General features: G+C 58.2%; 1 protein-coding gene across 2 annotated transcripts in view; it reads left to right on the forward strand.

The window, feature by feature from the left end:
- DGKD (diacylglycerol kinase delta) overlaps positions 1-19,356 on the forward strand; it is a 39,837-nt gene that overhangs the window by 2,431 nt on the left and 18,050 nt on the right. For both annotated transcript variants that reach the window (XM_045294628.1, XM_045294626.1), the window contains exons 2-12: positions 9,055-9,159; positions 9,647-9,779; positions 10,881-10,987; positions 11,169-11,294; positions 11,613-11,715; positions 13,904-14,066; positions 15,624-15,732; positions 17,299-17,438; positions 18,282-18,366; positions 18,840-18,934; positions 19,012-19,111. In XM_045294628.1, the coding sequence (XP_045150563.1) occupies positions 9,055-9,159; positions 9,647-9,779; positions 10,881-10,987; positions 11,169-11,294; positions 11,613-11,715; positions 13,904-14,066; positions 15,624-15,732; positions 17,299-17,438; positions 18,282-18,366; positions 18,840-18,934; positions 19,012-19,111 (1,266 nt within the window). The remainder of the gene's footprint in view (positions 1-9,054; positions 9,160-9,646; positions 9,780-10,880; positions 10,988-11,168; positions 11,295-11,612; positions 11,716-13,903; positions 14,067-15,623; positions 15,733-17,298; positions 17,439-18,281; positions 18,367-18,839; positions 18,935-19,011; positions 19,112-19,356) is intronic.

Here is a 19,356-nt window from a genome sequence, read left to right on the forward strand (position 1 = left end):
CCTGATCCCATTGACACCTCGTGATCACACAGGCTGGTGTGCTTCTTCCATGTGGGTTTTGTTGCTTCTCAGCTAGATGGCCGCTTGTTTATCTTTAAGCCTTTAAGAGCCCAGATGCTATATATTTTGCTAGCCGGGTCTGTTTCTCAGGGAAGAGCTGCCTACGGAGTTCGCCTTCATCGGGACGAGACGTTGTGAAGCTGCTCTCCCCATCTCCCCAGTGGGGGGTGCAGTGTGCGCAACTCCTCTCCCCACAGCACCTTTGGGACTTCAGAGTGTAGCAGGACTGAAGGTGGCCCTGGTGGGAGCAAGTGCAGGCCTGACCACGAGGGACGAGGAGCCTGGGACTGAGGAGCAGACCCCCAGCCCATCTAGCTGGAACTCTCCGTCCCGCCTTGTGTGCTTCTTTCCCTCCTCGCACTGCCCGCAGGGTGCCACTGTCCGCTCCCTCTGTCTCCAGCGCCATGACCTCTGTTTCCCGAGCCCCTTTGGGCTTGCTCTCGGGGTCCAGCCCTACACCAGACACCTTCATCTCCTGGCGGGGCCTCCCGTGGCCTCCCGCCAGCTCTTGGGGAGCACGGTGCTCTCGCCCCAAGGCAGCTGTGCCAGCCGTACCCCTCCCACCTGGGGAAACACCCCAGTTTTCCCAACTGCCTAACTCCTCTCTGGGGCTCCCCCACTTTCTCTGCCCTACCCCCTCCCCACTTCACCTCCTTCCTGTATCTGCCAGTCTCACCTTCTACCTGGCTGCCTTTTTTGTTTCTTATTCTCACCAGTGAGTCCCTACATTCCGTTTGACATGTGCCGAGGAGCTGGGACCATGTACGTCCATTTGTCCCCAGGAGGGAGACCCTGAGGATTTCCTTCTGAGAGTGGAGGGTGGCCTGGCACCAGCTCTGGGAGGGGTAAAGCCTGGGCGTTTGGTGTCAGTGGTCAGGTGACCCTGCCAGCCGCCAGCGCTCGGACCACGTATGCATGCACGCACGCACGCACTGGGCAGAAGGTCTGTGGGCGGAAGGCTGGGAGGCAGCTGTTTTCTGGGCACTTGCCCCATGGGTTTATCTTCGAGGTGCCCCCTGCTCTTGACAGTGAGAATGGCAGTGTGTACACCCCACAGGAAGTGACTGCCGTGCGAGGGCGGGCATCCTGTGACCTCAGTGTCCCCGCACTGCTGGTGCCCTGGCCGCAGCTGCATCGATGGCTCAGACTGAGCTGTGTCTGGGAGCGAATCCTGCCATCTCTGCTCCCAGGTGAGGGGCCTGACTGCCCCAGCCTGAGGGCATGGCAGGCGTGCACCCCTGTTTATGCTCTGACACTGGCCGAGCAGCAGCACAGCTTTCTCCACCCAGTCGTCTGGGAGCCTTTGCTCAACTCCCATGACCCGTTTTGTGACATTGCACTCTGACAGGTTTGGACGTTGTGTGAACACCTGTGTCCTCCTGGGTGCAGGCTCCTCTGCCGAGTCCCACTCGATATCTGCCCCTGTGTTCTCTGCTGAACCTGTGAGGAGTTTTGCCTGGGGAGGGGACATTGATACAGTGGGGACCCAGAACTTTCCATCACCCAGAGACCCTGCCTACTTCCCTTGGCTCCGTCCCCGCACTGCCCTCTTGGCCCAGACAGTCCTTCACCTGTTCTCCTGCCAGTGTGTTCTCTGTTCAGGAGCAGAGCCAGACCGTGTCTATGTGACCGGTGGGGTCACCGGGAGGGTCAGGAAAGATGTTGCGTGTCCTTGTGGCAGAGGCTACCGTGAGACTCGCAGTTTGTCCAGCCGTCCACCTATCAAAGACCTCTGGTGGCTGCCAGTTTGGGCCAGTTACGGATCGGTTTGTGTACAGGTTTCTCCATTTCTCTGGGACCAGGACCCGGGAGTGTGCTTCCTGGTGGTATGAGGGGGCTCCCCAGACCCGGCTGCCAGAGTCCTCCTTCTCTCCCCACGAACTCTCCAAAGCTCCCTCTGGGGTAGTTCTTGACAAAGAATTACTGCCACTACCTTTCAGACTCCTCCAGAACTTCGGGGTGAGGACCCTTCCCAGCACAGGACTGGCAAGCCCAATTCCAGCGACAGGCTCGAAGGGTTCTTTGGCGGCGACCAGATGGGATTTGCCTTAGCAATGCTATAAAGGTGGTTTAGCATGTGAAAGTCAGCCTGTGTGATTCTGCATCTTAATCGGGAAGGGGGATGGAGCCGTTGAATCCTCAGAGGATGTGGATAAGGCATTTGACGAAAACCTGACACGTTGTCATTACAGAAAGACACTCTCACGATAAGGAATAGAGAGGGACTTCCTCAGCTCAGTCCGATAAGGGACCTTGTGACCTCAGTGCGTCATGGAGTAAGCCGAAAGAATTGCTTCCCCAAAGATCAAGAGCAAGACAACCAACAGCAGCTTTTGTCCCTTACTGTCCCCATCCTACTGGAGGCTCTGGCCAGTCGGGTGAGGAAAAGGAGCCGCCATTCTGATTGGCAAGAAGGAGATAAACCCCCAACAAACGACACGCTCTGGCTTGTGTGTCTAGAAAACCCTCACTGCTCTGCAGGTAACTCCAAGAGCCAGGGAAAGCCAGCAAGCTGGGGCATGTGGCCAGTGTACAGACAGCAGCGGTTTCCCTGCGTTGTGCTCACCAGGGGCCGCACAGTCAGAACGGAACACTGCCGGCCCTGCACCAACCTCACAAGTGTCCGTCTGTTTGAGCCCATCGATGGGACCCCAGTGCCAGCCCGTGCTGTCGGAGGTGTGGATGAGCCCCCTCCGCTGAGGAGCCAGGGTTTAAAAGGTGACTTGTTCTGCGTGTCCCCCGAGGGGAAGGCCACAGAGACAGGATGCAGATGCAGTGCGTTAGCTGCCAGGAGCGAAGCGCGGGCTATGGGTGGGGAGAGGACTGCCAAACGGGTACGGGCTTCTTTTTGGGGTGATAGCCGAGAAACACAGTGATGGTATGAAACGCCACCGGAGCATGGGCATCAGAATGGTGACGTTCACATGCTCTGTGCTTCACCGAAATTCTACATGCCGCAGACAGAGGTTACGTCAGAGGAGCGTCTGGGGGGAGGGATGTGTGCTTCCTCCCCTAGTGCATTTAAAATTAGAATCCGTGAGAATCTCTAAAAGCAGCAGCCTTCGCATCTCTCTCCCACTTGTTGAGTCAACAGGAAAAGGAAGATGGAGAGTGAGGGAGCTGCAGAGCCCGCGCTCAGCCAGAGCGGCCAGCTCTTTGTCTTAGGGTTTCACAGCATCCCCTGCCGCCGTATAGAAAAGAAACACACACACACACACACACACACACACACACACAAAACAAACCACCACAACCACCATCATTTTATAACAGCGTTATGTTTTGTGTCGGGGTTGGAAACCAAAATATGACTGTGGGTCATTAAAAATAATGTGCTTGATTGTGTTTTTAAAGCAGTATTTCCTGGAAAATAGTATGCTGACCGAAAAACTTCTAAAGCCCATATTTAGTGAAAACAGTTTTTGGTGCCTGCTTGTTGTTTTATTATTGCACATATCCGAGGAGCACTCTAGACCTACAATACGTAAAGAACACGCACAGCTCAGTAACAAGCACGCAAAAGAAGTCAGTAAGCTGTAGTAAAAGACTGGCGAAGGCCCGTCTCCAGAGAACGTCTGCAGAGGCCAGGTAAGTACAGGGGGATAGGGTCGATGGCCCACACCAACCAGTCGCAGTGGACCCCCGGCAGCTCCGACAGTGGGTGTCAGGGTCGGGCAGTGCTCCCCTGCGGTCCTGCCGGCTACGTTTGTTGTTGTGGGAAGTAAACTCAGCCGGAGTCTGCATGCACAGTCCAGTGACGTGGATGACACTCTGGGCCACCACCTCCCCTTCCTCTTTGGACTTGCCGTAATCCACACCTGCCCTCAGGTTGGGCCTACTCTCTCCAGTTGCTTCCAGTCCCACACAGCTGGCTCTAGCGAGAGCGTAATGCTCAAGGCAGACCTTCTCTGTCCAGTGAAGCTCAACCAGGGGCCCCTTTTCCGTTTTGGTTGGATGTTGAGAGGTGATTCCAGAGCAGGTGTTTCAGGGAGTTCACCCACCCACCTTCCATGGCTCCAAAGTCTGGACTCCAGGAGCATTTGAGCCTTTGTTCTGGGTTTCCTCCTCAGAGAGATCCCTGCTCAGGATCCCTCTGTGCCTCTTTCAGTGATGGAGTGGTTGGTTGCAGGGCTAGGAGACTAACCAGTGTCTGCTGAATTGACGTGCCCTGCTGTGACGGTGCATTCTCAACGAAATCCAAAGAATGGCAGCAGAAAAGTCCCTGACGGCAGCAGCATCATCCAGTGCTTCTGATCGCTGGCAGAGGGGCCAGTGGCTCCTGGAGGTCCTCCACCGCTCAGTCCCCGTCCTGACTCTCCCTCCTCTGTTGCTCCTGGTGACTGAGGGCCAGTGGTGCTGTAGGTGGCCCTTTGGTACCTTTTGAGACTCCAGATGGTGTGCTAGGAACTAGGGGGTGGACCAGAAGCACCAGCACATTACTCAGGCCGGTTGACCTAATGACCCTAAGTCTCCAAACCAAGGAGCTACATCCCACGAGGTGTTTGGTCCCGCAGAGCAGCAACTTAAAAAATATACATATTTATCTATATATCTATCTATTGAGCCTGAGTCATGGTTGTAGATGTGTCAAGCACATGACTTTTGCTGTTTCAGCACAACTCAAGCTCACTGACAGCCAGGAAAGCCGTCAGCTTTGCCACCCGACCCTTTACCACAGCGGTCTCCTGTCACCATGGACCCCGACCCCGGCCCCTGGTAACGCACCGACAAGCACCTCTCCTTCCGCCTGCCCTTTGATAGGAGGGAGCCTCATATCGTTCATGGGAAAACGGCAGTGTATCTCTTCGCCCCAGTTTCCCACTGGCTTTCTGGAGCCCCCTTGTCTTAAACGAGGTGAGAGAGGTGCATCTTCCACTTTCTGTCACCTGCTCCCAGCAACGTCTCAAACAGGATTTTTGTTAAGAGACCTCAAGGGTATGCTCTGGGCTCAGTTTCCCCAGGTAATGAGGCAGGGCGCTGCATCTGATTTAGGAGCATGAGAAATGGAGAACAGGTGGAAGCGGCCAAGCCTTCTGTCTCCCTTGGCTCCACAGTCCGTGCTCATGGAAGCAGCCGTCAGGAGATCCAAAGGCGCATTGCTTTGGGTCAGCCTGCTGCACAAGACCTCTCTAAAGTGTTGAAAGTGAGGATGTTACTTTGAGGACTAAGGTGCGCCTGGCCCCAGCCGTGGCCTTCTCCCAGCCTGGTGTGCGTGTGAAAGTTGGGCACTGAATAAAGAGGAATGCAGAAGAGCCAATGCCTTTGAACACTGAGAGCACCAGGGACTGCTCAAAGGACAAACCGGTCTGTCTCCTCGGGGCAAGGGTGGCCAGACTTCGTCTCACGTACTTTGGACGTGTTGTCAGGAGAGGCCAGTCCCTGGAGAAGGACGTTGTACTTGGGAAAGCCCTCGGTGACGTGAATTGACACCGTGGCTGCAGCAATGGGCTCAGGTGTGGCAGCAATTGTAGGCTGACGCAGCACCGGGCAGGTTGATTTTGCTGTGCACGGGCCTCTGGATCGTAGCTGACTCAGGAACCTAGTAACAACAACAACAGCATTGTTTTTATAATGAACGTGCCATGCGATTCACTGGTGTAAATATATGTGTGTGTGTGTGTGTGTATCAGTTTATTGGGGGCTCTTACAACTCTTACCACAATCCGTGTATACATCCATTGTGCCGAGCACATTTGTACATTTGATCCAACAACCACATTATACCAACAGAGTCCTTTCTCTGGGGGGCCGGCTCCTCACATGCCGAGGACTCTCACCTGGGTCACCCTAATCGACAGTAAAAGTCTGTAATCTTGTACATGTCAAAGAAAAGAAACTTTAAAAACAGAGATTTGACGATACTTGCCCTTTGGTGGTTGGCTTATCTTGCTTCACATAAGGCCCCCAAGCTCCAGTTCTGTGTGTACTGCCTACCTCTTTGTCTGGTAGACGTCATTTATCAGTGGAGGAGTGGCCCGTTGTGTGTGTGTTCTACTTCTTGTCTGTCTGTCTTGGGGTTCATCTTCGGATGGGCAGCTGGGTTGTTCCCACCTGTTAGCTATTGGGAACAGAGCTGTGGCGAACACTGGTGTGCGGTCTCTGCGGCGCGTCTGCTTTCAGATCTCCTCGCCACAGACGTGGGAGTGGAGTTGCTGGCCGCGCAGTGGATCCAGTTTCCATAGTGGCCGTCCATGTTGCAGTCCCACTAGCAGTGGACGCGGGTTTCAATCTCCCCGCGGGCCAGCCTGCCGATTTGTGGTTTTCTGGTTTGTTTTTCAAATCTTTGTTGTTGATAGATGCCACTGGCTTGCTTTCCACACATAGCAACTCCCATCACAACAGAATAAAGCAATGCCCGGCCCTGCGCCATCCTCACAGTTGTGTCCGTCCATCTTGCCGAGTGGCTTCCTCTCTGTCGCTGTCTCTCTCCTTTCCCGGGTCCTCCCTGATAACCTGCCCCCCAAGTGTGTGAGTGGGGTAGTCCTCGTAGAGGGACAGGGCAGACTCTCACTCTGGTTGGATCTGCCAGCTACCAGATGACACTGATGCTGGGCCCCTCGTCCTGTGTTTGGTGCCCGTCTTATGATGGGTGCCTTGTCGTTTTCTCATTGACTTGTAGAACATATGTATTTATATGTGTAGTATATACATACCCACTACGACTTATATATGTATATCTCTATCATGTATGTATTTTACTGTCTTTGTATACACCGGTCATTCCATCCCTGTTGAGTCTTTAGTTTCTGAAGATGCTCTCCCATGCGGTAGTCTTCTCCCACGCTGGTAAGTGTCTTGGGGAAGTCTCGAGGAGCACAAGCCCTTCCTTTTCACAAGGTCTCATTTGTTTGTTTTGTCTCTTGGTGGTGTGCTCGGGAATCCGTTGTTGAAAACCAGGCCGGACCCTTCTTGTTCTTGTAAGAATTCCATGGGGTTAGCATGCAGATGTGGGTCCGTAAGCCATTTTGGATTTGCTTTTGTGGATGGTGCCGGGCCTGGCTCCTGTTTCATTGTCCTGCCTGTGGGAAGCCAGTACCACGTGTGAGACGCTTATTCCCCCACTGGATGGACTTGATTATCGTAACCCAGTGGACCGGAGATGCGTGGGGTTTTCCCGACTCTCTGTGTTGGTCTGGTGGTCTGTGTCGACTGTTGACCGGCACCGGGCTGGTTTGAGTATTATAGCTGTGTGTGACTTGTTTTAAAGTCAGCACATACGATTCATCCTACTTTGCCCTTTTCAACAACACTGCCTTGGGTTTCGAAGGCCTCGTGCCCTTCCCTGTGAAGTTCAGTGGACTCTGACACCCGGCGACCCTCCAGGACAGTGGAGGACTTAGAATCCTAGGCTGCCACCTCGATGGAAGCAGGCTCCCAACCCTTTCTCCCTGCTTCGCTGCTGATTTCTCTGAATAGCCGGTGTCATTTTCGTGTGTGGGCTATTTCCCATGTTGGTGGTCTTGTTTCCAGAGATGATGCCTGCATGCATGGCGGCTGGTCCTCAGCTGCCTCACAGCTCGGGGTTTCGACCAGCACACGACAGAAGGTGTGTTTGAGATGATGGTGCTGCCTCCGACGGACCTGGCTGAGGTGCCTAAACCGCTTCCAGGCCGCCTGTTTGTTCATGGGCAGCCGTGTCCGTCCTCTTAGTTGTCTAGGTCTTTCTTGTTCTGAGTCCTGCTGGTGCAACAGGAAGTGCTTGTCTGCGGACCACAAGGCCAGCAGTTACAGGAAAAAGATGTGGCCGCCTGCTCCCGTCAAGGTGACAGCTGTGGGCACCCTGTGAGGCACTTCTCTGCCCGGCAGGGCTGCTCTGGCTTAGTGGTGTGCATGCACATGTGCATGCTCGCTCTCTCTCTGTCACGCACACACTCTCTGCAGTGTCTAATTCACACCGAGTGCGTGTTAACCGGCAGCTGGAATCCACCCGCAGCTCTGGGGTGGAAGGTGAGGCTGTCTGCTCCCATCAAGCTCTCCAGCCCCAGAAGCCCTACAGAGCAGCTTCGCTGTGTTCCATGAGGGTCTCTATGAGCCATTGTGGGTTTCGTCCGTAACTGTCTTCTGTTTGGTGAACGTTGTGGTCAGTGGCTGTCCGGTTGGTTTCACTCCCAGCAGCCCAGTGAACAACAGAACGAAACGCCGCCGGGTCCTGCCCCCCATTCACAGTCGCTCTCGTCTGAGCCCATCGCGGCAGCCACAGTGCCCGTCCATCTTGTCGAAGGTCTTCCTCTCTTTGGCTGCCCCACAGGGTGCCCTTCTCCAGGGACTGGTCTCTCCTGACAACGTGTCCAAAGCACGTGAGGGAAAGTCTTGCCACCCTTGTCTCTCAGGAGCATGCTGGCTTACTGCTTCCCAGACAGTCCACCGCTCTTTCGGTATTCTGCTCCAGCACCGTTCTGATCCAAACGCATTGACGCTTCGCCATCCCTTATGCAGCGTCCAGCTTCACACGCACACGAGGAGACTGTAAATGCCACCACGACGTGGGGTCGTGCACACTTAGTCCTCAAAGCAGCATCCTTGCCCTTCACGACTCTGGAGAGGTCTTGTGCGGCAGACTTCCTGAATGGACCGTGTGACTGCTGCTCCCGTGAGCGTTCGTGGTGGATCCCAGCAAGCCCAAATCCTGGACCGCCTCCCCCTTTGCTCCATTTCCCATGCTGTGACCCCCTGGTCCCGTCGCCGTGAGGGGTTGGTCGTCTTGACGTTGAGCTGTAACCCATACAAGGCTGCGGGCCGTGGTCCTCATCAGCCAGGTTGTGCCATCTGCATAAGGCAGGTTGTTTAATGAGCCTCCCTTCAATCTCGACACGACAGGCTTCCGATAACAGTTTCTCCGACGATTTGCTCAGCTTGGTGACGTTATACGAGCTAAATTGGACTGTTATCTGGTTTGAAATCATTCTTCATTTTTCCCTCCCGGGCCTCAAATGGATGTACCTGAGTGAAACAGTCCCTTCTCCTGAACCCCCTGCCCCGTGTCCGCCCCTCCAGGTCATCACCCCGTGCCGGAAGCTCATCTTGTGTGCTGACAGCAGGAAGGAGATGGAAGATTGGATGGCGGTCCTGAAGACGGTGCAGAGCAGGGAGCACTTTGAGGTTAGCCCAGAGCCCCGCTCCTCACCCCGCCTGAACATGACCGTCTCAGCCGCCCTTCTGCTGGGGGTGCATGTCCCCACCCCCACTCCCAAGTGCCTGTTGCAGCCCTGCTCCACCTGTACTCTGGGGGCGTGCCTCTTCCCACCTGCACCCACCATTATGGGAGTGTCCCTCTGCCTGTGCCTGTTGCAGCCACCCACTCAGCCCCAGCCTGTGGCAGTCTCCGCCCCCAATCCTGGCTGTAGCCCCGCCCACCTGCCCTCCCTCTCCTCCCACTGGACAGGCCTCACGTGCCCACCTGCTGTGGCCCTGCTGACCTTCTCCAGCTTTGCTGTAGCCCACTGTAGCTCCCTGTTATGTTTCCCCGGGCCAGCTGACCTATCAGTACTGCCTGTCCCTTGTGGCGCCATCCCCCTCCCTCTGCCACCCCCCCAAGTCATCCCTCTGAAGGCCCTGCTGACCCCCACCCCTCTCTGTTGCCCCGCAGCCCACCCAGTACAGCATGGACCACTTCTCAGGGACCCACAACTGGTACGCCTGCTCCCACGCCAGACCGACCTACTGCAACGTGTGCCGAGAGGCATTGTCCGGGGTCACCTCCCACGGGCTGTCCTGCGAGGGTGAGGACACAGGGCAGGGTGGCCTCAGAGCAACACAGTCCAGGGGCCACGAACGCAGGGCCCAGGCCAATTCCTAAGACTCGGCTCTGAGGAGCCTGGTGGCAGTGGGCTGCTCTGAGCGCATGAGGTCCACCATTCCAGCCTGCCCCCTGCTCCACAGGAGAAAGAGGAGGCTCTCTGCCCCTCCCAGACCCGCAGTTCTTCTCCGAAGGCCGCTACAGTCGGAACGGGCTCACCGGCTTGGCTGGCAGTGGTTCTGAGTTTGGGCTTGTGCCAGGAGTTGTCCCTGATGGATGACCCTGTGTTAGAACTAGCAAAGTGGAGGAGACAGGAGCAACACCCCCCCCCCCCCCCCTTACTGTGGGGTGGCTGTGTGAGTCAACCTCAGGGGTCAGGGAATCCAGTCCTTGGGCTAGTGCGGTGAGCCGGAGCAGGGTTGGCGGACTGCAGCCTGGCCAGTGCCGCCTGCCTCCCCTCTGAGCTGCAGAGTGACCGCTCGCTTTTTACATGGCCCCTGGTGGTATAGGTACAGTTACGCCCTGGGCTGGCTGCTAACTGCAAGGTCAGCAGTTTGAAACCACCAACCGCTCCTCAGGAGAACGACGAGGCTTTCTACTTCTGGAAAGAGCCACAGCCTAGGAAACCCGCAGGGGCAGTTCCACCCTGCCGTGTAGGGCCGGCATGAGTTGGCATCAAGGGCAGTGAGTTTGGGGTTTTGTTTTGGAAAAGGCAGAAGGCGTGTTCAGGTTTCAGTGTGTGTGCTGTCCCGTGGGCTGTCCTTTGGCCCGTGGTGGCCCAGCTGTGACAGTGACTGTCTGGCCCACACAGCCCAAGCTCATCACCATCGGCCCCGTGGCAGAAGTTGGTGTCTCTCTCCCTGCGGTCACAGTAGCTGAGCTCACAGCACGGGCATGTGCCCTGTTTCTGCCACCCCATGTGCCAGGACCTAGGGCTACCCCCAGTGCTGGTCCCCTAGTCCAGCTGCCTAGGACAGAGTGCAGGGAGCCTGAGGCTGTAACAGGAGAGCTGGGGGAACCCAGCGCCACCCCCTACTGTCCTGGAGGACTGTGGCTGAGCCCAAATCTCACCGGCTCCTTGCAGTGTGCAAGTTTAAGGCCCACAAGCGCTGCGCCGTGCGTGCCACCAACAACTGCAAGTGGACCACACTGGCGTCCATCGGGAAGGACATCATTGAGGATGAAGACGGGGTATGGCCAGGGACCTGGGGCTTAGTGGGAGGGTTAGCATGTTCCTGTCCCCTCTGGCTGGTGTCCCCCATCCGTCCCCTTCCTGGTAGGTGCTCGTGAGCTGGCAACCCGCTGGGAGCGAGGGTGCCTGTCCCTGGGGTCTGGGCCCAGGCACCTCTAGCCTCCCTGCTCTGGTCTGCAGATCGCCATGCCGCACCAGTGGCTGGAGGGGAACCTGCCGGTGAGCGCCAAGTGCACTGTGTGCGACAAGACATGCGGCAGCGTGCTGCGCCTGCAGGACTGGCGCTGTCTCTGGTGCAAGGCCATGGTGAGCACAGCCTGGGGCTGGGCGGGGTCCAAGCACTGAGTGGCAAAGGCCTTCCAGCTGCTTCCTGGTCACGGGGCGAAGCCATCAGAGCCGCTCAGCCGCTTGCCGTCTGATGCCTTTTCTCCTTCCTGGGGTGGAAATCTCTGGTTCCGGAGCAGGGCACAGGGCCAGGCGTGCAGCTCACACCGAGTGGGTACACAGCTTCCCTCTGGGCTGGCTGGGTGCCCGGTGGGTGGGACAGGTGGAGGGCATGGTCCAGGCCCCAGTGCGCGTGGCTGAGAGGGCTCTGTGTCTGAGGCTGCTGGCGTCCTGTTTCAGGTGCACACGGCGTGCAAGGACTCCCTGCTGACCAAGTGCCCGCTAGGCCTGTGCAAAGTGTCGGTCATCCCACCCACGGCCCTCAACAGCATCGACTCGGACGGTAGGCACCCGAGCCCCAACCCGACCCGTGTTCTCACACCTTCTTCCCCAGCCCCTTAGAATGAGCCTTGTTGGGGTGCCAAGGCTCGGGCGGCAAGAAGCCAGGCACAGCCTGGGGGGCGAGGCGTCACACAGGCAGTGAGTGGGTGTTGGCCCCCCGGGTACCAGAGGCTGGAGGTCCCTCCCGCTCCACAGGTTCCCAAACCGAATTGGCACACATCCCCATTTGGGGGGTGGGGGGACCCAGTGTCCTCTCAGCAGTTAGAACCTTCGAGAGTCTAGCCCACGATTCAGCTTGAAGTGAAGCCCCCTGGTGGGGTACTGGTTATGCATCGGGCTGCGATCCACAGTGTTGACAGTTTGAGACCACTGGCAGCCCTGCGGGAGACAGACTGGACTTCCCACCCACCTTAAACAGTTACAGCCCTGGAAGCCCCCAGGAGGCCGCTAGGAGTCAGCATTGACTCCATGCAGCGAGCTTAGTTCAGAATCTCCCACCAAGCCACTCACTAACCCCCCTAGGGGTGGTGGGACCGCCTGCTTTGGGGAGAAACAGCCCTACTCGAAGGTGCTGGAGCCCATTGGCAAATCAACAGAAGCCACGTTTCAGTCTGAGAGCCCCGGTGGCGCAGCGGTTAAGCGCTCAGTGGCCAGCTGAAGGTTGGTGGTTCGAACCCACCGCTGTTCCTTGGGAGAGCAATGGGAAGAGGGTCTTCTTCTGCACAGATTTCTAGCCTCGGAAACCCAAGGGTTCAGTTCTCTGCAGCACCAGCCTCTGCACACACCGGCGTCAACCCAACAGCAGGGGGCGGTGGCCTGCCTCCTTCTCTTGAACGGGAGCAGGTAGAGGCTACAGCCGGGAGCCCAGGAGCAGGCCCTACACGGCCGTGGCAGTGACACTGGGTGCCCGAGTGGTACCAACAGGTCTGGGCATACAGGTGGGAAACCGGGGGTGATCTGGGAGTCGACAGCCCGGGGCATAGCAGTCAGGAAGGTTTCTGGAGGTTGGAAGCAGGGTCTTGGAGTCAGCAGCCACTGGTGGTGTCCCCCTCTGTCTTAGAGCGGAACTGTGCTCCATGCCGTGGGCTATCGGAAGTGGACCACCAGGCCTTTCTTGAAGTTGCCCCTTGGCAGGGTAACACCTGCAGTCCCTGAGTTGGTGGCCAAGTGTGGGGGGAGGGCTCTTTGTCAGAGTTAGGGTCCTTGTAGATAGATGTGGAGCCCAGCTGGACGGGGAGGTAAATAGCAATGGAGGCCACATCTGACCTCCCCTGGCTTCCCTGGTGCCTCGAGGCAGGGGTCGGTGGACACAGCTTCCCGTCCCTTCCGTCGTTACCTGTTCCGACACCAGCCGCTCCTCCCACGCCACTCTCCCGGCTCTGCTGGGCTTGATGGCTCCTTGCAGTGGTCGCAGAAATCCCAGACAGCACTCACAAACACGGGGGTTATAGGGATGTCACGGCAAGTCAGGATCAGCAGACAGTGAGGACGCATCACTGGTTTCCGCCAGCAGCTGAGTCTCTCCGCCTCTCAGCCACTGGTCCCAGCTGAGTCTCTCCGCCTCTCAGCCACTGGTCCCTTGACCTTTGCCTCCGTGGCCGGGAAGCCAGCCCGCCTGCCCCTCTGCCCCAAAGTTCCCCAGCCTTGGGTCAGAGAAGGAGAAAACAAACCAAAAAATCAAACTCATGGCTGCCATTGAGTCACTATAAGGAGAAGGTCCCCCCGCAGTCTTGGGCGCAGCCCCCCCTCCCCCCGCCGCCGAATCTCCGTGCCACAGCCTGAGGCATCTGGAACATGCTCCTCCAGGGTCCACCACTGCTTCCAAGACAGCCCATCCTCACAGCCAGGGGCTGGTGACAGGACTGGGCAGCCCTGTCAGTTCGAGGCATGCCCTGGGGGCAGAGTCCCTCCCTCATTGGGTGGGCATTAGGGAGACTTGGGTGGTAGAGCCACAGTTAGAAATCCCACTCCCAGGGCATGTGGTGTGGGAATGGGTTCTCGTTAGCCCATGTGGATTCTCTGGACAGGCAACTGTTTGGGGCCTCGTTAGCTTCCACTCCATTTCCCCAGCACTTGCAGGAGTGAGCGCCCACTCGTACCCTGGGTGTGCCCACTCAGAAGGCCGGGCCGCAGCACCCCGGGCGTCTTTCCACCCCACAACGTCTTTCTTTCTCTGCCCTCTCCCCCAGGCTTCTGGAAGGCCACCTGCCCCCCGTCTTGCACGAGCCCCTTGCTGGTCTTTGTCAACTCAAAGAGCGGTGACAACCAGGGGGTGAAGTTCCTCAGGCGATTCAAGCAGCTGCTGAACCCTGCCCAGGTCTTCGACCTCATGAATGGCGGGCCACACCTCGGGTAGGAGGCGGGGAAGTTAGAGTTTGGAGGGAGTGTGTGCCCGATAGTAATCCTTGAGAGATTCCAGGATGCGTAGACTCCGTGCTGCGAACTCCATCTTGAATCTGCCCCCATCCAGAAGCCCAGCCCACTGGGCACTACGCTCAGCCCTTAGCAGAGGCATGCCTTTCCTGCTTCGTTCGAGCTTGTTTTAGCCATGTGTACATGCACGTACACAACTGTGCCTGTGTTCACCCAGTGGGCTCCTGCTTTCACTGCTGCTCTGTGGGATGCCTTCACGTGGGCCGCTGGGTGAAGTTGCCTGTGTGTGTGTGTGTGTGTGTGTGTGTGCGCGCGCGCGCACACGCGTCCCTGCCCCCTCCTCGTTGTTGTGACCCATAGCCATGCTGTGGGACAGGAGAGCTGCCCCGCAGGGTTTCCAGGGCTGTCCTCCTCACGGGCTAACTGTTACCACTCTGCTGGATGTCACGTCTCTCTCCTGCAGAGGGGCTGGGGGGTTTGAACCTTGCCCCTTAGTGTATTGAAAGGGGAGCGTTTGTCCAGCAAGGCCCAAAAGGAGGGTGTCTGTTGTGGGGAGGGCATGAGACACCACTGCTTTTGTGGTCATGCAGGTGCATGGGGGCTGGGGGCTGCAGGGGGTGCAGGCAGTGGGCAAAAGGAGCTCCTCTCTGTATCTGCTGCATGGTGACCCGAGGGGTCTCTGAGCCTTTGGTGGTTTGTAGACAGCAACTGAAGTGTCTGTTTGGGGGGGTGCCCCTCCCAGAGGAGGCTGGTCTATAGTGGGGAGGTCTCCTCACTTGGGGTACCTGTGCTGTGGAGTGCTCCCTGTTTGGGAGGGCTGTGGTGGGAAGTGTTCCTCAACTGGGTGTCTCCTGCGGGAAGTGCACCTACTGGAACAGATGTGGGGGAGCACTTCCCACTTGGGTGTCTAGTGGGGAGTGCTCCCTGTTTGTGGTATCTGGCGGGGAGCCTCCGCTAGTGTTGTGTTGTGGGAGTACTCAGCCTAATGCCTGTGGTGGGAAGTGCTCTTGCCCAAGGTGTGCAGTGGGGGGTGGCGGGGGGTGTTGTCTGTGGTGGTGGGGGGCTGTTTGTAGCGGGAAGTCAGGCTGGGAGTGGTGCTGGGCTCCCTCCTGGCTGGAGTGGAGCTGGGTCAATCGTGTGCTAAAGCCTGGCCGAGGGTCCCAGGGGCAGGTGGGTGTGGAGGGTTGTGTGCAGGTGCCTGGTGGTCTCCAAGGCACCTGGAGAGGGTGGACGGTGCCCCACTTACCGAGTGTGTGCCATGCAGGGGGGACTCGGACCTACCCTGGTGGGAAACTGTGTCCCTGAGGAGGGGGAAGTCAACTGGGCGGCCCAGTTGTGTCCCTGCTAAGGCCTGGAGTGACTGAGGCTGGGCTGTGGGGTGCCTAGATGGCGGGCCCCCACCCAGCTGTCATCCACACGTCATCCCACCTTCACAAAGCCACCCCTGAGTGGTGCGGACAGCAGGTGACCGCCCAGGAGGAAACCGAGCCGGTGCATGCCCTCAAGGCAGTGTCCGACTCCCTCTCTTCTCCACAGCTTGCGCTTATTTCAGAAATTCGACACGTTCCGGATCCTGGTGTGTGGCGGGGACGGCAGTGTGGGCTGGGTCCTGTCGGAAATCGACAGCCTCAATCTTCACAAGCAGGTACCCGCCCGGGCCTGATGGTGGCTTTGGGGCAGCTGGTCTCCGGCACGAAGGTGGCAAAGAGTGAGGTGCCCTGGCGGGACGCTCATGAGGTCTTCCTCCACGAAGGCGAGCATCCCACTGAGCCACCTTGTCCCAGACCCCGTCGTCTGTTCGTCTGTGTGGTCTCTTTAGTTTCTACCCAGCTGGAAATCCAAGCCCAAACCCGCTGCCCGAGGATGGACCCCGGCCCCTAGCGTCCCTGGAGAGCAGAGTAGAGACAGTCCACGGGGTTTCCCAGGCAGTGGCCAGGGAGCGGATGGCCTCCCCTTTTTCTGGAGGAGCAGCTGGTGGGCTTGTGCCGCCTGCTCTCTGGCTAGCAGGAAGCGCTTAGCCCACTGCACCACTGGGCCCCCGGAAGTGGGCTGTTAGGTGCTGTCACGCCAGTTCTGACCCCCGCGACCCTCTGCAGAGCAGGCGCACCATTTCCCACGCAGCGCCGTCAGACGAGGGTGCCTGTGCTTGACCCCCAGGCAGCAGGCTCTGTGTGACGGGCTGCCCTCGCTGAGTCCCTGCCAGGCAGCACAGGAATCCTGGTGGCACAGTGGCTACCCATCAGGCTGCTAACTGCAAGGTCAGCAGTTCAGAACCACCAGCCGCTACAAGGGAGCAAGATGAGGCTCTCTACTCTCATAGGGTTATAGTCTGGGAAGCCCACAGAGGCAGCTCTACCCTGGCCTGTGGGGTCACTGTGAGTCGGACTAGACTAGGCGGCAGGGAGTTTGGGTGTTGGGTGAGTCAGGTGTAGGCCAGGGAAGACCTGGGCAGTGTACCCCGGCCATCTCAGGCTGGACCCCATTCCTGCTATGTGTTACATGACCAGTGTCCACGCTCCCTGGTCAGGAGATGGTGAGCCCAGTGGCAGCCCTCCCACCCCATTCCCTCCGTCCAAGGGCCCAGCGATCACTGCTTTGGCTTCTCTGTGGCCCATGGTGCTCTGGCCTCTCCCTCTGAGTCTGTCCATCCCCGATCTCAGCACCCATGCCCCCCACTTCCCAGGACCCCGCCCTCCCGATGTGCATCAGTTCTGCTATCCCTTCTGTTCTGTTCTCGGTCAGCCAGGGGGCTGCTAACCAGAAGGTCCACAGCTCAAACCCCCCAGCCGCTCTTTGGGAGAAAGATGAGGCTGACTGCTTCTGTAAAGGTGTGCAGCCTCGGAAACCCCATGGAGCACTTCTGTCCTATAGGGTCCCTGAGTTGGCAGTGGGTTTGCTGTGGGTTGGTGGTCGGAAGGAGCCCCAGGGGCACAGTGGTTAAGAGCTCGGCTGCTAACCAGTGGGTTGGTGGTTCGAACCCACCAGCCATTCCGCAGGAGAAAGAGGAGGCAAGTTGCTTGATGGCAGGCAGGCTTGGAGACTCTAAGGGGCAGTTCTGCTCTGTCCTATAGGGGCAGTGTGGGTCCCACTCGATTTGAGGGCAGTGGTTTTCGGGGGGATGAGAGGGCGGTGACCCGGGGCTCTGGTCCTCACATGTCCAATGCCCATGATGCCCATGTGTGTCCTCCCCACCCCCTACTGTGTTGGTTAGTGCCAGCTGGGTGTGCTGCCCCTGGGGACCGGGAATGACCTGGCACGAGTGTTGGGCTGGGGCTCGGCCTGTGATGATGACACACAGCTGCCCCAGATCCTGGAGAAACTGGAGCGCGCCAGCACCAAGATGCTGGACAGGTGAGTCACCTGCCCGGGGCCAGGGAACCCCTGGGAGGACAAGGCTTTCTGGTCACCTGTAGTTTGTCTTAGATTACAGGCAGGAGCTGAGTCCTAGGTCTTCCAGTAGGCCGGCTCTGCCGCCCCAGGGCTATGAGGGAAGGTGACTCTGGGGGCTTAACCACCTCAGTCCCATCAGCAGAACCATCTCATGTACCAGGGTCTGTCCCCAGAAGAATTTGCACCTTAGAGAATTATCTTCTGGTGCTTAAAAATCCTCAGCGCTGCTTTCCACCGGGCCTGCAGGGGCCTGAGCTTGGGGTCTGAAAGCCCCCTGGCCACGCCCCCAAATCCAGTTGCTACCTGGCTGACCCTGACTCAGCGGTGACCCCCATGTGTCAGCGTAGAACTGCCCGCCTGTATGTTCGGTGGCTGAGCTTTGGAGGCCTGTGTGGGGAAACCGGGTGTGTGTGAGCCACCTTGTGTTGGCTCAAGGACTTTGGCTTAAGAAGCAATTGGCTGCCTTTACCTGTGGAAGGTTCATCCCTACCCTCCAAGCCGGCTCCTCTTAGAGACCTCGTGGCTCTCAGAAGAAAGCTGAACCCCTTCTCCAGGAGCAGCCGGCCTGCAGGGTCTGGAGGCCAGCTCTTCTCTCAAAGCTGCTGCGTGCTGGGCCGAGCAGTCCACGTGTTTGTTCTCACTGTGCAAGGAGACAAGCAAGCTGGCCATTTCCATGGGACAGGGTGCCCTTACCCAGATGAATTAAGAATCACTCTTGGCTGGAGTCCCTGGGCCCTGGGGAGGGAGCAGGTGAGGCTGCTCTACAGGTCTGCATGCCCTCAGCCGCCTCCTCTTGGCCCGCAGGTGGAGCATCATGGCGTATGAGACCAAGCTCCCTCGGCAGGCCTCCTCATCCACCGTCACCGAGGACTTCAGCGAGGACTCTGAGGTAGGCCCTGAGCGTGTGCACCCTGCTGCAAGGCAGGATGGGAGCTGGGAGCCTTGCTGCCCAGCAGGGAGGACAACACCTGGTGGAGGTGGACTGTTGCCCATTGCCTCACCCACTGCATAGCTTGTCATCGCCATTGAGGTATGTGTTAATGCCTCAGAGGCCCGTGCTGTTGGTGAGTTTTCACTAACTAGTTCTTTAGTGTTGAGAGACACCCCTCACCCCACCACACACACACCTTGTCCAAGACCAGTCGATAGAATCTCTTGAGTCTTCCAGGTGGCCTCGGTAAGTCTTGGTTAGCATTTGACACAGGAGAGGCTAAGGCTGCGTGAGGCAGCACGTGCTAGGAGAGTCACCTCCTGGGCCTGCTCTGTGGGGAAGTGGCTCAGAATCTCAGTGACTCGGCGTAGGACATGCAGTCACGGAGACCCACTGCGACCCATTACCCTCTTTTTGGGGGCGGAATTCAGGTGCAGCAGATCCTTGTCTATGAAGACTCGGTCGCCGCCCACCTGTCTAAAATCCTGACCTCTGACCAGCACTCGGTGGTGATCTCCTCCGCTAAGTGAGTCCACGGGCACCGGCAGGGGGGCTGGCTTCCAGCAGAACTCTCTAAGAGCATCTTTCCGTGTGTCTGTCCAGAGTGCTCTGTGAGACGGTGAAGGACTTCGTGGCGCGTGTGGGGAAGGCCTACGAGAAAACGACTGAGAGCTCGGAGGAGTCGGAGGTCATGGCCAAGAAGGTCCGAGCCCCCGGGGACCCTTGCTTCGGGGCTGGGGTGCTGGGCGTGAGGACGTGCCCTCCACTCCCCCCGCCCCCCCCCCCCCCAACCACCACCCAAGACACAAAAGCACCACCCTCCCCTAGGAAGCTGTCATCCAAGTGGGTGACAGAGAGCTCGGAGGAGTCGGAGGTCATGGCCAAGAAGGTCCGAGCCCCCGGGGACCCTTGCTTCGGGGCTGGGGTGCTGGGCGTGAGGACGTGCCC

Source organism: Echinops telfairi, unplaced genomic scaffold (assembly GCF_000313985.2).
Source record: "Echinops telfairi isolate 266 unplaced genomic scaffold, ASM31398v2 ScPeMD7_3;HRSCAF=10, whole genome shotgun sequence".
NCBI lineage: Eukaryota > Metazoa > Chordata > Mammalia > Afrosoricida > Tenrecidae > Echinops > Echinops telfairi.